The sequence below is a fragment of the Emydura macquarii genome, unplaced genomic scaffold, assembly GCF_026122565.2.
Source record: "Emydura macquarii macquarii isolate MOO-44397 ecotype Brisbane River unplaced genomic scaffold, CSIRO-AGI_Emac_v2 contig_3328, whole genome shotgun sequence".
In the NCBI taxonomy this organism is placed as follows: domain Eukaryota; kingdom Metazoa; phylum Chordata; order Testudines; family Chelidae; genus Emydura; species Emydura macquarii.
Genome location: NW_027133465.1, coordinates 2,213,137 through 2,232,940, shown reverse-complemented (window position 1 = coordinate 2,232,940; position 19,804 = coordinate 2,213,137). Strand labels below are relative to the sequence as shown.

Below are 19,804 nucleotides of genomic sequence, written 5' to 3'. Positions count from 1 at the left end.
GAGCACAACCACATTTTTCACCTTTAAGATTTATTTTTTTATACATGATCATCATTTGGACACATCTTAGACTCTGCTTAGTGAATGTAGTTATGAAAAGAAAGTTATTCAAGTCCACCAGCTTTGGGGAGAGCATTTAAAAAGCTCAAGACGTGTAAGGTGTTTATTCTGCAACTCAAATGTGGCATAAACTTGCCAGATCTATGTACATTGGCTTTTAAAATCCTAATGGATAACTCACCCTTGCTTGCCAGCTAGCTGAACAGCATTTGTGCTTTGATGAGGACATTTTTAACAGTCAATTAGCATTTGGCAAGCCCTGCTGCTAGAAGGGAAAAGCTCACTTCGCACGAGGTTGAGCACTAAAGAGGGTGAAGGAAGGAAGGAAGGAATAAATGTAAAAAAATTATGTTCAACAATGGTTGGAAAACTAGGAATGGTTTATTTATAGAAACACCTCCGCTTCTGTCATTGGCGAGCAGAGCTGCTAGGAGTCCTGGGCTCTAATGAGCTTTGGTCAGGCATGTTAGCCTGCAGAGAAAAAAAACTTGTTTTTCCTGTGGACATGAAACCCAACCCAGAAGGGAAGGCATCGATCTAATGTCAGATTCAAGCAGCTGTGAAAACACAGAGGCTTGCATTGTATTGCAAGAGACACCGCCACTCATCAGCTACTGTTTCTCGAGTTACATGGCTTAGCCTTTGAGGGTATGAGTGTATAGCATTTTGGAGCCCATGGCAGCTAGCCTCCCGGCTTGGGATGATAGACTTGGGTAGTGGGGCTTAGCTGCGTAGAGAATGCTTTTAAGTTGCAGCTCGGGCTGGAGCTCAGGCTCTGCCCCTTAGGGAGGTGGGTGGGCTGGAAGGCTTGCTCCCATGGGCTCCAAAATGCTGTGTAGACGTACCCAAAGTTATCTAAATGAACAAAAAACACAGCAGGGAAATAAAATAGTATCAGTAAAACTCTCTTCAGGAGGAAATCCCCTAAACAATGCTTTCAGGTGGGCTGCTGATCTTGGGATGGGGGGGCGGGGGGGGGGGGGGTGCAACACAGAGGCTCCCTGGCGATGTGTCCCCTGTTCTTTGCAAAGAACTCTCACCTTAGACCTGACAAACTCACTACACCACATACATGCATTGCAGGATATTTCTCTATAAAAAGTAGCAAGTAACAAACAGCTTGTAAGTTGTTAAGATTCATAATCATTGTGAGCTGTATGTGCAGGTAATATTGAAAGAATAATGTAATTGTGCTGAAAGTATACTTTATGGACTTGGGATAAAGTTTAGTCACCAGGGCATAAAATATCTCAGCGATGGCCCATCCAAGCAGCAGGGAGCTGTTACCCCACTCTGGTTAGCCAGTGATGTAATGAAAGGCTCAATTGTCTAGCCTTGCTCTATCCCAAGACTTTCAATGGAAAACCTTCAGAGACAACTGCAAACAATCAAAACCACTTGGAGATAAAAAAGGAACATTACAACAGCCAGAGAATTGCCCTGCCCATGAATAAAGACAACAGACTGTTTCAGTATAAAACAGGGTGGGGAAAGGCACACTGTTCCTTCCACTGAGGAGATACTTTGGGGAGCAGCAATGTTCTCACGAAAAATTGGACCCTGGTTCCTGTGAAGCCAGCCAACTTTGCAAGAGACTGAACTTTGGGGGGGAAACCTACTTAATTAGATAGGAAAGGTAATTATTGAAGGATAGACTCAAGTTCGCATTTTATTATTTTGTTTTATATCGTAACCATTTATTTCCACTATTCTCTCTCGTTTCCTGTTAACTTCCTTTCTTAAATAAACCTACTTTTGTTTGATTCTAAGTGCTCACAAGTGCTGTGTGATTTTACAGAAATGGTGATTTAAGGTAAAACTGGTAAACCGGGAACACTGCGCCTTTGGGGGCAGAGGACCTGGGATTTCTGTGAGTAGCCAGTGTCAGGGGCTGGATATCACAAGAGAGTGATTGAAAGGGAGTCGGGGACTGGGCTGCACCTATTGTTAACCTGCAAGGTGAAGTTAGGACTGGCACAGCCCAGAGGAGGGTGCATGAGTGGCTGAAAGGCTGGTGGTTTTAGGGAGCTGACATTCAGCCACCACGGGCAAGGCTACTTATCACTAGAGGCAGAGGGTAACAAGGTGAGTCTCAGTGCTGGCTACCCCAAGAGCTGCCACAATGGGTTTTCCTTCCTTTTGCAAAAAGTCATATTAGCAATATGGACCTATTGTTTTGGTTATCTTAAAAAGATACCCCATGGACGGTCCAGGCGACTGAAGTCCTCTATTTACCTCCAGAACAGGCTCAGCAGAGATAGCGGCAGTGCACTGAGACCATCCAACCCATTTCACAAACCTAAGAGGCTAACAACTTCTGATCACTGACCAGTTTCATTCAGCCATCTAGTGGTGAAAGATTTATTTTACTGTATATTTTATAATCCATTACCAGGCTCCTAAGCCCACTGGTCCTTCTATTAGCTTTGTTTTACAGAAAAGTCAGATATACAATAGTGCATTCTGAAAGCTGTTAGTTTATCCTTATTGCCTGGGGATCTGAAAGATACATGTATCATGAGAAACAGTCTGAGAATACATCTGGACCTTTAATTTATTCTCATTTTCTGGAGTTATTTATTGCAACCTAACCTGGGGTGAAATCCTGGATCCATTGAAATCAGTGGGAGTTTTGCCATTGACATCAATGGGGTGAGGATTTCACCCCTGGAGTATACAGTTGACTGGTGCGACAACAGAGTGAAGTCCACTTATAGTAAACTAGATTATAGTGAAACTATTTACATTGAAGTAGAATTCAAGTCCTAATTTGTTTCAGTTCATTGCAATTGCAAAATTGGAATTCCAGTTATAATGAAACTCATTTTAGGTCTTGTCTATACAAGAAAGTTGCACTGATTTAATTAGATCAGTTTAGAAACTAATTTAGTTAAATAGGCATGACTCCCTTGTGCGAACCTTCTTATTCTGAGAACACCAGGGGGTTGCACTGATTTAACTAAATTGGTTTTTAAACTGATTTAGTCAAATCAGCTCAAAATGCTTGTGTAGACAATGTCTTAGACTAAAATTGTTCTGTTGAAAAGATTATTAGAATAGGGTCCAACTGTTGTAACATACTGATGGATGGAACAGCAATTGTAATAGCAATAATGCTTTGCATTTTGAAAGCATGTCACATATAGTATTTAATCCACAAACATCCCAGCGAGGCAGGGAGTAAGTGTTACCTCCATTTTACAGGCAGGTTAACAGTGGCACATGGAGATTAAGTGATGCGTCTAGAAGCCACCCACTAGAGAGATCAGCAGCAGTGCTGTGATTGAAGCTCAGGATTTTGACTCACACCCTGCACTCACATCTTTATACCATGACACTTTCAAAGTTTAAGTCATTTTATAGATGGCCCTCGCGTCATACCAGTGAAAAATTAACTCATGTTTTGTTCTTTGAAGGAAGAATGCCTTCCTCTGTTCATACACTACCTCCCTCCAGCGCACACAGATGTATTGTTGTGCCTGATCATGCAAGAAAATATATGAGTGAGTGTCAAAGACAATATTTTGAGGCCAATTATCTTCTCATTCTCATGATTTAAGATACTCAATAATATAATCAGACTATTTGTTGAGTATCATGTTCTGCAATGTTGTTAGCACAAAGCACCAGACCTGAACGACAGCACCACATAAGCAGAACATAATGAGGGGAAATCGTAAGGGAGTACAGACAACTGCAAGAGCTGTCTAACTCCACCCGTTCTGGGACTGGAGGGCTCCAGCAGTTACTGGTAGGCATGCTAGCCTGGTGACAGGACTAATTTTGATTATATACTCTATGTCCAAGCACAGCAGATCACCACCTATTTATTACTTTAACTGAATGTAGTACTTGTGAGATGTGCTGGATTTACAGCCTGTGACAGTGAGCTCCTGGGAGCTGCTCTATCTTATGCCATCTGGCAACGGTTCCCGAGAGATCATCTGCTAACTGAGAATTGGTGGAGCACGCTGGCGCGTTGGCCACATCTCTCCCTGCCCCACGACTGTGAGGTTGGGAAGGAGGTGGTGTAAGAGTCAATAAGTCTAGCTTTTCAGCAACTGACTCCCCTCCACCAGCGACATTCTCTGCTGGCGAGATACAGATGCCTGAGTCGTGCAAAGGGTCCGGATGGCGGCAGAGTGTGGCTGTGAGTGAGTACAGGACTGAAGCGTCGTTTCACCTACCCTTTCTAGGAGTGCTCCCTGTAGAAGATTATTGGGGTAAGACTGACAAAGCTCGCTCTGCCGTGCTGACTGTGCTGTATCTGTTCTGCAGGGGGCAAAAGTGATGCCTGTCCAGAGGGCCTGTACAAGCCCTGTTGCAATGCTAGTCTCATTATTTGCTTATAACCCTCCGAGGCAGATCAGGGCCCTGTAGCGCTAGACACTGCACAAACACAGAACAAAGAGATGGGCCATGCCCTAAAGAGTTTACAGTCTAAGTGGAAGACTATAGATCAGAGGTACCCAAACTGTGGGGCGCACCACCCTAGGGGAGTGCAGAGCAACCTTGGGGGGAAGGGGGGAGGCGGCGCACGGCAGGGCCTGGGCCACTCTGCCCCCGTCTCTGCTCCAGCCCCACCACCCAGCTGCAACCACAGCCTTTGCTCCTAGCTGCGGCCCAAGGCCCCACTCCTGGACACATCCTGTGCCCAGGCTCTTGGCCCCACTCCTGGTCATGTCCCACCCCAGGCCTCTCTCTTGGCTGCGGCCTGCACCAGGGCCCCATGCCCCGCTCCTGGTCGGCCCCAGCTTAAGTTTGGCACCATTCTTTGCCCCAGAACCCAGCTCCCAGCCCCGTTCACGGCCTCAGGCCCTGTGTCCTTGTTCCTGGTCCCGGCCCCATTCACGGCCCTGGCTCCAGGCCCCGCAGCTGCAGTTCCAGCCCCCACCCCGGGCCCAGCTCAGGCCCTGTCTCCCAGCCCCATCTGCAGCTTTGGTCCTGCTCCCGGCGAGGCGATCAGGTAAGGGGGGATACAACCCCAAAAGTTTAGGGACCACCGCTATAGACAATAGGTGGAGATCAACAGACAGAGCACAAGGAAACAATGAGATGATACCAGTCAGCATGAAAAAGCAGGGAATCCCAGCACATCAGCTGCCTAACTATGGTCAAGTTTTTTGTAAGCATTATTCTTTTTCCTTCTGTAGGCTTTGTACCAGGTCTTTACAGTGCAGTGAATTTGACCCTTACAGCCTGTCTGCAATAGCATAGCTGTGCGGCTGTAGTGCAGATGCCTCCTACATCAACAGCAAGGGTTTTCCCACCTATCCAAGAGGCAGTTGCTATGCTGATGGAAGTCTCCCGTCAACCTCGCTATGTCTAAAGTGGGATTAGGTCAACCTAACTATGTTGCACATGGTGTGACATTTTTCACAGTCCTGAGCGATGTAGCTAGGTTAACCTAAATTTTAGGTAGAGACCAGGCCTGAGATTAACAGTTACACCACAGCAGAGGCATAGCCAGAACTGTTTTTTTTTTTTTTTTGGCAGGGTCTGTGGCTGACATGGGTGGGCACAAGCTTTGTGTGACAAGCAAAACAGAGACTGATAAAAATGCGGGATGAATGGCTTAAAATCTGATTGAGTGGGCCTGCTTTAAAGTGGGTGGGCCACGGCCCACCCAGGCCCACTCATAGCTACGCCACTGCACCAGAGTGTAAATGTGAGAGCTTCTGCATCTTTCTCAATAGTTTCTAAATCATAAGACTTGCAAAAAGCACCAGCTTCTCTTATAAGGTATGCTCATTTAACTGAGATCATCAGTTTTTCATGAAAACGTCCCTATTACTCAGATTCTACGGTTGTGTTTTCCAGTAGATGGAACATTAACGAGAACATATCTCGAAAAGTTTTAGTGGTTAAGTAGGCACCAAGTCCCATGGGAACGTGCCAAGGCTATATAAAGTACACATCACTAGCAAGTATTCATCTCCTACATTATCACACCGTTGGCTATTCTAGCCAGGTCAATCCAAATCCTTAATGCTAGTGTCAGATTGGAGAGCTGTTAAAATCATTAAATCTGGGTCATGCTCGCCAAAGTGCTAGTGTTAATCACCATTAGCTAGAGTATGTGCAGCTCCGTCAGTCAAAAACTTACTCCCTATATTTAGCTTTCGTCCTTAAAAGAGAGAGTCAATTAATATTGAGAGAGAAAAGATAAAATGTAAGATTTTCCCAATTCACAGTGATTTTGTTATGGCTCAGTGGAACTGTTCAGATTTTAACCACTTGCTTCCAGCAATACTGTATCTTACAGGTTTAATTATTTTTGCCTAATAATTTCTATATAAAAAAAAAGAATATGCAGTTTGGGGCAGGGACCCTCATTTCTTTATATGCATGTACAACATGTAGCACAACTGAGCCCCAATGCTTCTAGGCACTTCTGTAATAATATCAGTATCAATACTAACAATAACAGTAATGTCTTTAGGCTGCACCAGATGTGACTGTGTCTTTGCTGGGAAAGTCTCTCTCTAGTACGGGCTGCATTACTTGCAGAACTGAGTGTTTACATACTGTAAGATGTATAGCAGAAATCATACCTGCCATCTTGCCTGCTGATCGTGTATCCAAAAAGAGGATTGTTGACAAAGCTGATATTCACTCCAACTAGTGGGGTTCCATCTGAGGTTATCACCTGACCTCGAATCACACACGCATGGCTGCATGAAGGAAAGAAATGGTGAGACATGTCAAGAAATGGGAGACTGGTCCCCAACTTACCCTGCTGTGAATTCCTGCACACCGGGGTACCTAATACCATACACAATAGGATGCAGTAGGCCAAATCATGCTCCTGGATGGCAGCACATAGCTCTTGCTGACTCGTGTGTTGTGCACACACAACTGAGGACAGAATTTGGCTCTACCTTTTTTCTATTCTTGGAATATTCAACCACTGGCTAATATTCTGCTCTCCACTTTTTTCTTGTGTAGGGCACATGAAATCCTGACATGGCTGTAGCTTACTCAGCTTCATAGTGTCTGGACACTATTGGTCTTATTAAGGACAAAACGTGTTTTAGAACAGAGGAGAATGGAAATGTACCAAATACTGCATGGGCAGGTTTACGGCAATTAAGTCCTCTGACGATTAAAGAGATGTGCTGGCCTTGATGAGTCTGATCTTCCATATTCCAGAAAAAAGTGTAAGTTCTTGCTTGGGGAAAATATGATGGCAAATTTGCCAGGATCAGATGGGTTCCCTACCAAATGTTTCAGCAACTGAGCATGCAAACAGCAGAACTATTGGTTGTTTGTAGGTTACACCTATCCATTCGATTCTACACTTCTATGACACCTTTCACCAAAGGAACTCAAAGTGCTTTACGACACTGATTAATTCTGCGAGGTTCGTATTTTACAGAAAGGAAACGTGAAGTACATTGAGGTTTTCAATGGCTCAAGGTCACTCAGCAAATCTGTGACAGGGCCGAAGACAGAACAGACAGGTCTCTATTCCAAAGCCCCTGTTCAGAGCCCTAGATTGTACAGTTTACCATATAGCTATGCAAGGAGCTTCCAAAAAAGATAAAAATCGTGTGTGTCTGACGGGGTATGATCTCAGTGTCTATCTCAAGGTACTTATTTTTCTGAGGGATAACAGCAAATTGTGCTATCTTTGTGCTGGCAGAATATGATGTGTGATTTTTACAGGCAATGTCATGCAAGCCAGCAGAGACTGGAAGCCAATGTTCCTACTGGTTTAGGCCCAGATCCCCTCCTGGTGTAAATCATCATAGCCCTATTTATAATCCATCTGCTGGTAGTAAGAGAATTCAGTGGAGCCACACTGATTTATAGTTGCTGAAGATCTGGCTCTCAATGCATATGAAAGCAATTTGTCTTATTACCATGGAACACCAGAGAATTCACATGTTATTATCTAAGGGGTGCATCAACACAGCAAAGATTGTATGGCACAGTGAGAACCAATATTTGTATCAAATAAGGATTTCACTTGGTATTTATTCCACCACATAGAAGATAGACTTTTTAGTTGTCACGCCATGCAATTATAGCAGAATTCTCCATTGATTTAAGTGGGGATTTCCGTGCATAGGTTGATGGCAGGATATGGCTCAAAACTTGGCATTTAGGTACACAGAAACAGAAGCTTCTCAAGGTTCAATTCTAATATCTAGTCACTTGATTCCTCTATTCCTCTTGGTTTTCTCTGGGACTGACAAGATATAATGCAGCTGATTTTTATTTAACTTATTTTAGCTTTACCCTAGTGTATCTCCACTGACTTCAACAGAATTACTCCTGATTCACACAAATGTGGAAGGAGAAGCAGTCTCATCATTAAAACAATAATAATTTCTATATTCCATTCCCTCTTCCATCCAAGGATCAAAAAGCACTATATTAACAATTCAGCTCTGTAACATCCCAGGACAGTGGGTAAATGTGAACATCCCTGTTTGACAAATGGGGACACTAAAACACAGAGGACCAAACTCATCCCTATTATAACCCACTGAAGTTGACAGAACACCATGAGGAAAGTATTTGGCCCAAAGTAGTAACATTTATGTATAGCCAGGGCAGTACCCAAATCTTTCATTTGGAGGCCTCTACATTAACCACAAGGCCATTCTTCTCATCTGCTTCAGTGAGAGCTGAAGAAGGATCTGGAATGGTCACCAAGTCCTTGAGCCTTCTGATCATCCTTACATTTTGTGGAAGGATAGCCATCACTGTTGACTCCTTTTCAAAGCCCAAGAAATTCTTGCTATGGGGAACAATGGACTCGGCATATTGAATTACCATAACATATTCAAACCAACATCAAAAGCATTACTGATGGCTGCTTGCTCATTTTAAAGTGGTTGAGCTGCAATACAAATAGAGCACATTTTCATGAGCTCATGAAGAAGGGTTGCTATCTTATTCCACTGCCTCCCCACAAACTACAAGCAAACAGAAGAAAAGAATCCAAATGTTGTAGATGCCTTAATTGGTGCTCTATGATGGTAAATCTCCCAGAATCTAAGCAGATAAAGTCTTGTGAGTAAACAGATAGCCAACTAGATCCTCAGCTTGTGTAAACAGAGCTTTACTGCTTTGCACCAGCTGAGATCTGACCCATAGCTTTCATGATATCATGGGCACTAGGACTTCAGGGATAAGTAACAGCCACACAGTTACAGGCATAATAAAAATATGCAAAAAAACTTACCCTAAAGGGGCAACTCTAACAAACATGTCTGCACTTCTAACTTCCAGTGAGCGACTCCCTCCCTCCTTCAACAACTCTTCAAGTTGTCATGCTTAGCTCTCTTTGCTTCATTTCTTTGACTACTGATTTGGGGCCAGCCAGCCCATCTTCAGAGACAAGAAACTCTCAGGCAAGCCTACCTGGCCCCCATGAATCCCCTTGAGGGCTATAACAATTCCTTTATTCATACTCTATAAGGAACAATGGCTCCCAGAGTGTAGCCCTTCTCAAATCATGGTAATAAAAACAAGTTGGGGCAGTGTGAACAAATATCTGAACTTAATTAAAGGAGGGATGGGGGGGAGGGGGGAGATATGAGCAAGAAACTGAATCCCAGATTTTGCCTGATCAGAGCCTCAAATTTCTACTTCCCCAGTTGATAAAATTTGCCCCAGTTGGGAAAAACAATTAACGCTCTGCTTTGTAAGCAGCTGGCCTCACCAGTGTCAATGTGTCCTTTCTGGAGGCAAGATCGACTACCCACAATGCACCCAGCTCCCCAGGAACCTGGTTAATGCTAATTTAGTCAGCCATTTCCTTCAGAAGACCTTGGTCTAAATGCAATTACACTGCAAACACATTAAGTGGTACTGCAAAGACTCTCAGCCCTGCTAGGAAGGTCTCCCTATATATTTACATAAAATTATCTCTCATGTTAATAGGGAAGATTTATTCCATCAGCTAGTTTTTCCAGCACTGAAGATGTTTTCTATAGTTGAGCGAAATTGAATTTCTTTTTGCTGAAGACTTGTCTTTCCATTGAATTATTAACGGATTTCATCCACTGCCTGAACTATTTTTTTCTGACTGCGTTTACATGTGGCTGTACAGATCCCTTGTTTTACAATAACCAGTTCTCCAGTCTGGTTTTATTTTTTAATTAGCCTTTCCCAACCCCTCTGGTCTTGTATTTTTCTATAGAGGTTTCCTTATAATTAGGGAATACTAAATCATTGCCGAATTGCTATCATGTGGCTTGCTAGATGGAAAGTCTGAGTCAAAGTAATTTTAGATCAGCGCTTTGTGAAATAATTCGTAATCCTGAGAAGATTAAATTAATGTCCACCTGCCCCTCATGTATGATCTAGGGCCCAGTGCTATCACAGGTAGAGACACATTTACTCTCCCCTTCTATAGCTGTAGAGAAAGTCCTACTTTCTTTAGTAAGACCTGTATTTTTACATGCCAAAATTAAAAAAAAATGATCCAAGTATGCCTACAGCTGTAAAATACTAGAAAACAAAGGAAAAATCCCAATTCGATTATCTGATCCATTTTAAGGAAGGACTGCTCCCTACAATATGATTCCTAGCTCTTTGCCTGGCTTAATTTTAACCGTCTCAGGCAATGGGATTTCCAAATCTTTATTATTAATAATTATTTGTTTAGTGCTGACAAAATGTTTGGCATTACACAGTAGACAAAATAAAGACATTCCTTTTCCTGAAGGACTTCCCTTGGGCAACTATTCCATAGCCTACCAGGGTCTGATCTTATGCTTGTTGAAATTGATGGAAATACTCTCATTGACTTCAAACAGGCTTTGAATGAGGCTCATATATTTCACCGTTAGGAACTATTTTCTGGTATTTGTGCTAAATGTTCCTTTTCATAGTGTTACCCCATTACTCCTAATCACAACCCATTGTATCATCCTCATTCCTTTTTTCCTGGAAGTTTAAAGGCTTCAAATACATTTGGATGACTGACATGACCTCCCCACCCCCTTAGCCATACTTTGGCTGGGTTATTCATAATAAATATTTTTAACCTCTACTCAGAAGGCTCTTCATCCCTATAATCATTGTTGTTACTGTTCTGTAAGTTACTTCCCACTTGTCTGACATCTCTTTGGTATCGAGATGCTTAGAACTGAACATTCTATTCTAGATGTGGCTTCACCAGAGCTGCACAGGATGAATGGAGAGGAAGGATGTTTCTGTTGTTAAAGCCCTCATGTCAAAATCAGGAGAGCTAGCTTATATTCCTGGTTGTGCCACAGACTTCTAGCATGAACTTGGGCAAGTCACTCTCTGGGCCACAGATCCCTATCTGCAAAATGGGAATAAAAACCCTGCTCTACCTCACTGGGACATTGTGAGGATAAATGGAGTAACCTTCTAATGTCTTGTACACAGGTTTTTATACCACTGTGGTATTGTGCCAGTGGTTTGTGATGTGCTCAGCTACCTTGATGATGAGTGCCAGAGGAAACGCCTACCAATAAACCAATTATTACAGATGTGGTCTTGGGTCACTTGTGCTCATTTATAGCACAGGATGCATGTAACATACAATCCCACTCTGCCCCTGGCAGCTAGTGGTACTCGCAATGCCGCCCATGCGCAGTTCCTGGATCCTGGCCTCCCAGCTATGAGAGAGAAGGCTCCTTACATGCTCTTCTCGCATAGGGTCAGCCACAATCTGGCTCTTCCTGTTTACTTCAGCAGTGGGAAAGTCTACAGCTGAAAACGACTCAAGAAACCTGTGGTTGTCGCTTGAATTGTGAAGTTTGGTAAGAAAATGGAAATGAAGGATTCTTGAGATGTTAAACAAGAAAAAAACATAAAAAAACAAGGAAAATAAAACTAAGTAGCCATCCAGAAAGTCTCCCACACAGCCACGTATAAAACAAGTAAGTTCCTGAAAGACTTTGCATATGTCAGGCAGCTGGGATTCAAAACAAATTAATTAGGCTAGGCAAAGAACCTTGCCAATAAATGGAGCACCAGAATGCCAGTGTCAGGCTGAGGGGGACCTAAACACGTTGACATCCGACCAACTGTGCATTCAGGGATTTGCTGAAGTGGCACTGACAGACAGAGACTGCGACAGCTTCCGCAGCTTGACTTCCTGAGGAGCTGATGGAGTGGGAGACACAGGAGAAAAGGAATGCCAGGAGAAAAACAAAAATGACCCAGCTCAGGAAAGGGAAGTCAAATCTAGGCTGTCTGCAGGAACTAAACTTTATCAGCTCTCTTTTTTTAACCTATCCATCTAATCTAGCTACACGGTCTCATCACTTGAGCGTCAGAAAAGTGTAATGTTCTTTTATGAGTTTGTTTTTTTAATTGTTAGTATTTTGCAGAAGTGCTCTACATTTTGTCATTCATTCTACAAAAACATACAGTCCCTAACAATGCAAGCAATTAATAAGTAATTAATTATATTCAAAGACCACTATTTAAACTGGTTAAGGAAAACTGGAGAAAAAACAACAGTATAATGCTGGAATAAAGGAATAAAGATAATGAAGCTGGTATTTGAGGTATGTCAATAAAACTCTTACTCACCAAGATGCACAATAACAACTCTAGTTTTACAGTGCACTCTATTTGTTTTTTTACACCATGTTCATCACCATGGTATCTCACCTTCTCTCTCTAACTTGTCTTTTATTGAATCAAGAAATGTAGGGCTGGAAGGGAAGATGAGAGATCATGTACTCCAGTCCTCTGCGCTGAGGCAGGACCAAATAAACCTAGACCACTCCTCACAGATGTTTGTCTAACCTGTTCTTGGAAACCTCCAACCTGGATTCCATAACCTCTCTTGGAAGACTATTCTAGAATTTAAGTACCCTTAAAGTTAGGTTTTCCTAATAGCTAACCTAATCGCCCTTGCTGAAGATTAGGCCAATTACTTCTGTCCTACCTTCTCCTCCTACCTGCAGATCAGGCCAATTACTTCTTGTCCTACCATCAATGAAGTACTCCTGCTGAGGAATTACCAGTGAGAAGTAGAGCAGGGCAATTACCTCCCTTGTCTTGCATGTGACACTCCTGTTAATACACCCCAGAGTGATGATAGCCTTTTCTGCAACTGCATCACTTTATCGACTCCTATTGAATTTGTGATCCACTCATACCCTTGGATCCTTTACAGCACCACTTAGCCAGTTATTTCCCATTTTGTAATTATGCATTACATTTTTCCTTCCTAAGTGGAATACTTTGCACTTACCTTTATTGAGTTTCATCTTGTTGATTTCAGACCAATTCTCCAATTTATCAAGATCATTTTGAATTCTAATCCTGTCCTTCACTCAGCTGGTCATCCACAAATCTTATAAGCATACTCTCTACTCCAATATCCAAGTCATGAATGAAAATATTGAATACTACTGGGTTCAGAAAAGACCACTGCAGGACCCTATTAGATACCCGCCCCCCCCAGTTTGACCATGAAATATTGATAACTACTCTTGGAGTACAGGCTTTCAACCAGTTTTGCATCCACTTCATAGTAATTTCATCTAGATCACATTTCCATAGTTTGCTTATGAGCATCTCATGTGTAACTGCATGTCAAAATCCTTGCTAAAGTCAAGATATATCACATATACAGCTTCCCCCCCCATACACTAGGCCAGTAACCCTGACAAAGGAGGAAATTAGATTGGTTTGGCATGAGCAGTTCTTGACAAATCCATGCTGGCTATTCCTTATTATCCTATTATCCTTCAGGTGCTTATAAATTGATTGTTTAATCATTCGTTCCAGTATCTTTCCAAGTGTCAAAGTTAGGCTGACTGGTTTATAATTCTCTGGGTTCTCTTTGCTTCCCTCCTCTAAAGATAATACATGTCTGCCCCTCTTTAGTCTCCTGGTACCTCACCCATCCTCCAGCAGTTCTCACAGATAATCCCTAACGGTTCTGAGATTGCGTCAGTTAGTCCCTTAAGTACCCTTGGATGAGCTTCATCAGGCCTTGCCAACTTGAATACATCTAACTTACCTAAATATTCTTTAACTTGTTTTTTCCTTGTCTTGCTTTGTGGTCCTTCCCACTTCTTGTTAATATTAATTGTGTTAAGTGTCTAGCCACAATTTACCTTACTGCCTTTTATATCCTTTGCTAGGAGTAATTCATTTTGTGTCTTGCTTTTCTGTATTTTTCCTATATGATTCTGCTATTCTTTTATACTCATCCTTAGCAATGTATTCCTGTTTCCCCTTTTTGTAGGGTTTCTTTTAAATTTTCAGGTCATTAAAGAGCTCCTGATGCAGCCACATTGGCCTATTACTAGTCTTCCCTTCTTTCCTTTGCATTGGGATAGTTTACTGTTGCACCTGTAATGTTGTCTCTCTGAGAAGCTGCCAGCTCTCCTGAACTCCATTTGTACCTACCTTTCATTTGTAGGTTTAGTCCCCTGGCTAACAAGTGTCCAGTTTTTCAAGCCCTGCGTTATGTATTTCTGCCTCCATTCTGCTCAATGCAGACTTACACTGTAAACTTTATCGGAGTAGTCATTAGTCATCCTCAGTTGACAATGATCTTCTCCAACACCACTGGCCACCATTCTGCTGGCAATATTGCCAGTAAGCTATTCATATCTGTATCTCTCTAAAATTAAAAAGGCACCCTTGGGTGCATGCCAATTTACTAAGAAAATAACATATGAGAAAACAGTTGTACACTTGTAAAACCCATGATCATATAACCACCTCCACAGAACAACTCCACTTAGACTCGGTAGATGTCAGGATTTAGTTCTAAACTGCCCTTATTGATTACAGAACCCCCATTAGACTTGGTCCTATTTTACAAACCCAGCTCTGTCTCTTCCTTCTGGAAGCACATCCTCCTCTCTGATTTGCCAAACAATCTGGCACTGTTGGAAGGAAAAGCTTCTGCTCCTCCTCCTGCCATCTATAACATCTTGGATCTCCCTGCTTCATCAACTCACCATTTCCAGGGAAACATGATTTTTCAGATGAGATTTGTAATGAGAAGAGGAACAGGTGATGCACAGGGTTGCAGGAAGGGTATTCCACAAAACAGGAAATGAAGAGAAGACAGTTGCACTAGCAATGACTTGTGCAATTATATAATATTTAACTCCTACTGTGTTTCAGAACCCTGAAAAAGTATTTTAGGATACAGTTTGTAAAGGAAGTGCTATACAAAATACAGTTATGTTAAGCTGTGATGTAAGGTTTAAGTGGAATTCACTGCTTCTCATAATGCCATACACCAAACAAGATTTCAGAGCTGATTCTCCTCTCATTTACACTAGCGTATCTCTAAGAAGAGTTGCTCCTGATTTACACTTGTGTAAACAGAAAGATAATCAGGGCTTTAGGTTCTTAGCCCTTCAGAGTGCAGATGGTTTCAGTAGCTTTTATGGAGCAAGCTATTTTTGCATATAATGATGAGTTAGGTTAATTTCATACCCTACAAAAAATGTGATTCTACAAGCCATTATTTCTATGAGAGGTAACGACTTTATGGTGCAGTAAATCGCAGAAATGAATGATATGCTTATTCTTATGCCAGGTCTCATGAGGCTTGCAAAATCAAATTGTGGAGGAATTTGCTTACCTGATCTCACAGATATTATAATTAGTACTACTGATAGTTATTTTTTAAGCTTTGGCAATGTGCTTAATGCTCTACAAGACACAAAATAAAGGCAGTCCCTGGTCACAGGCTGCACAAGACAGACACAATGATAGAAGGACTAAATGGGGGACACAGAAGGAGGAACACATTGTTTAAACATTAATGATGTAATTAGCTCACTTCTCGTGGGCACTGCAGAAGAAGATTATTAAACTATCTATAGGCTGTTTGCTAGCTTTGTAATGATACAATTTTGAGTTGTGGGAATTATGAAGAGAATAGATCAAGAAAATATATATGTTTTTGGGGGGTATGGGGTTGTATTATATCTATTTATTTATTTAGAAAGTTTTAGCAGGTTTACAAATCATTGCAATGTAAATATCACAAACAAAAATATCACAAAAAAAGTAAAAGAAGCTATTTTGGACTTTCTGACCGCTTCTTTGCCCTTTTCATTTTCAGAAAACATGACCACTAGTGATTAACGAGTCCACTTAAGCAGAAAGCTACAAAAGAAAAACAATGCTTTGGGAAAGCAATAAAAGAAGGTGATAAGGAGATGGTGTAAAAATCTCTTGTATTTTCTTTGTTGAAAACATATAAAGGTTTCCTTAATCTCAAGACCAGGGATGGGAATTATTATTATTAATTATTATTATTTATTTGTAACATATTAGCTGTACCATGTCCCTCCACTGAGCACACTGAATAGATTTATATAAAAGTTTATTCAAACCTATTAATTATAATGATGCAGTTCAAGTAGATAAGATATTCTTCTTTAAACCACATCCTAAACTTCGTGTGCTCTGTTAACAGCTTCTGTGTTTCACCCCAGAGGTGGCTGCATTTCATTAGTTCCATTATGTGTGTGCTATTTTGCTGCAGACGAACATACCAGTTGTGACATTTTGCTGCAGATGAACATACCCAGTTGTGACATCAGCTGACATCAGGAAGATTATCAGCAGAGCCTCATAAGCCTCTATGATGCATCCATCTCCTGCAGATGGTAAAATTGACCTAAGGCACAAGCCAGCTAGAGGATACATCACTGCCTCATCACTATGCTTCACGTCTACATCAAGCTCTTCCAGAGGTAAAGAGGCCTAACTACAATACTTCAGATTAAAACCGGAAGGCAGTATGTCAGAGATGTCATTATTACACAAGACTGTGACTGTGGTGACTGCACTAATCACTTTAGTTTCAAGTTCCTGTCTAAGGCTTTATCTTGACTGCTATAAAAGGTGCATTTTTTACCACAGAGTAACTAACCCGCGTGAGTTATTCCATAGTGAAAACACAGTGAAGGCAAGGCACTTTAGTTTTACCATGAGGTAAAGTAGGCAAGGTCAGCAGTAAACACATGTCCGGGGCTGACCTTGCCTATTTACCACACAGTAAAACTAAAGTGCCTTGTTTTCGTTGTGGTTTTACCTCAGGATAGCTCCCCTGCGTTAGTTACCTCCGTGTAAAAAATACACCTTTTTCGCAGTGAAGACAAGGCCTACGTGTTTGTCTGGGCAGCTGTCTGCTATCCGACACCGGGACAAATGGGGAAAGCAAACAAATCCAAGGATACCATGAAAGCACAATGCAGATCGTCATTTTAAATCCCTGAGAACTGAGTTGAAAGGATTAAACACAAGATTTGGATGCATTATCTCCCCAACCCCTTTCACACTCTGCTGTTCTCTCAGCTGATTGGCTTTGGCTCTAGATAATGGATGAGGTAAGGTTTGATTGTGCAAAGTAAAAATAAATAAAGAAGCAAATACCCACTATATATTATAAAATACCAAACTATTGCATTTATACAGTACCTTCTATATCATGAACTCAAAATGCTTTTATAACCATTTACTAACTAGGCCTCAAACAATCCTCTAGGCTGGCTACATTTTATCATCCCCATTGTATAGATGGGGAAACTGAGGTACCGAGCATTGAAGTGACTGGCCACAAGTCATATCAGGCATCAGTAACGGAGTTGGAAAGAGAACCCAAGAAATGTCACCTCGAGTCAGAATTTTAAACCATGGGACCTTTTCCTTCCCTGTGCATTGGCTCGAGATGTGAGGGAGGGAAGAGACTCTCTCTGTAACTAGTACCAGAGGCCAATCCTCAGGAGGGCACTCAGACACAACACTGAGCTCTATTCCATAGGTCTTTTCCTTGTTTCCAGTTGCCCATATAATTATAGAGGGTTCACAAAAAGTTAATTATACTGACAGCACAATATCATGGCTTTACATGATAGCTGTGCCATAAACCATCAGGGAGTCAAAAGCAGATTCTCTTTCAAAACACACTGAGTTCTTTTTAAAACATACTATAGAAAAAAGGCAGTTCTATGCCTGGCTTCCAGAGGAGTTTAGTCCTATGCTGACACTTGACGTAAAAAACTCCGCAGGCCATGAATTGAGACTACTGTCTGACACCGTCCCTCAAGAGAGAACAAGGATATTAGGTGTCCCACTTGAAAGTCAACAACTTGACATCAGTGCATCCCGTGCTGCTCCTTTTGGTGACGGACAACTAAGAACGGCTTAAAGATACAAAGCAAACAGCAAGAGTAAGTGGTTTTGAAATCAATACAGGAATGATCAAGTGGCAGAAGAGTACTTGTTATCTGTTCATCAAAATGATGCAAAAAGACATTCTGTGCATACAGAATTTAATTTAGCTACTTGCTTCATCATCATCATGAACACTCATTTCAATATGACCAGTGGTATTTTTTACCCAGACATGAATACTATGTAATTGCTGGTATTTTGGAGGAGACACAGTCTTTACCTTTATCCATCAGGGTAATTTATCACTGTCTTTTTTTTCCCCTCCCACTTTTGCGGTGATGAGGTGGCTTGTCAGCTCAGCTTGTTCTTAAAAAGCTAGAGTGTAATTCAATAATAAATTCACTCCAAGGCTAGCTGTCATGAGCTATTCATTTCTTTGTACTCCATTGGATGATCTACATTGCTGTTCTTTCTAAAGGGTAGCTAAGCCGTGTCTCTAAAGCCCAGGGGATGTATTGTATAGGTATTCCGTCATATATTTCATTCTGCTGCCACTTCTACATAGGCCACGTAGGAAATGCAAACATATTGTGTTGATATGGTCCCACCAGGGACAATAAACACCTCCCCTCCAACAACAGTATTAGATACAAACTCAAGCAATACATAGACACTGTGGGCTAGACTGTGGCTTTCGAAGCTGCTGCTGTGTTAATGGGAGGGGCACAGAGGGACATCACAAAAGCCACAGTGGCTGGAGTCATTCTCCCTATGGCTAGGGCCCTACCAACTTCCTGGTCCATTTTGATCAATTTCATGGTCAAAGGATTTAAAAAAATAATACATTTCATGATTTCACATATTTCAATCTGAAATTTCATGGTGTTGTAACCGTGGGGGTCCCAACCCAAAAGGGGACTGGGAGGGGAGGGTGTCACAAGGCTATTGTAGGGGGTCATAATATTGCCACCCTTACTTCTGCACTGCTGCCTTCAGAGCTGAGCGGCCAGAGGGCAGGTTCTGAAGGCAGTGCCGCTGCCAGCAGCACAGAAGCCAGCGTGGCAATACCATACATGCTACTCTCTGCGTTCAGTGCTGGGCTCCCAGCCAGCAGCCACAGGGCTTCCTGCAGCTGAGGGAGGTTCCTGGAGGTGGGTCTGATTCAACCCCAGGAGCAACCTGTTCAGGAGAAGAAGTCCTGTCCCCTCCCAGCCATCCAGGACTAGCAGCTGGAGCCCGGCGTACGGTAGCAGCTCCTGGCTGGGGTACCCCCAGCCCTGCCCCTCCCCAGCTCTGAGCGTAGCGCTTAGGAATTAAAGGGGTCTTGGGCTGGCTCTGTGTGTGTTGGGAGGTGACCATGGCACCCTCTTGAGCCTGGAGCCCTGAGTGGTTGCCCATTTGCCCACCTGTAAGACAGGCCCCGCCTCCCCAAAAAGTGACAATCCCTCCCCCCCCCCCACCCTCAGAGCTAGGCTCCCTGCCTGCAGCTGCTGCTCTATGGCCATCCAGCTCTGTGAATTCTGGTCTCCCCTACAATAGCCAGATTTCACAGGGGAGACCACATTTCATGGTCTAAGACGCGTTTTTCATGGCCGTTAATTTGATGGGGGTCCTACCTCTGGAGGTGTGCGCTGCACAT

At 42.4% G+C, this 19,804-nt stretch overlaps 1 protein-coding gene across 1 annotated transcript in view; it reads right to left on the bottom strand.

Moving 5' to 3' along the window:
* TENM4 (teneurin transmembrane protein 4) overlaps positions 1-19,804 on the bottom strand; it is a 486,586-nt gene that overhangs the window by 85,489 nt on the left and 381,293 nt on the right. The window contains exon 18 of the mRNA XM_067533333.1: positions 6,615-6,734. Within this exon, the coding sequence (XP_067389434.1) occupies positions 6,615-6,734 (120 nt within the window). The remainder of the gene's footprint in view (positions 1-6,614; positions 6,735-19,804) is intronic.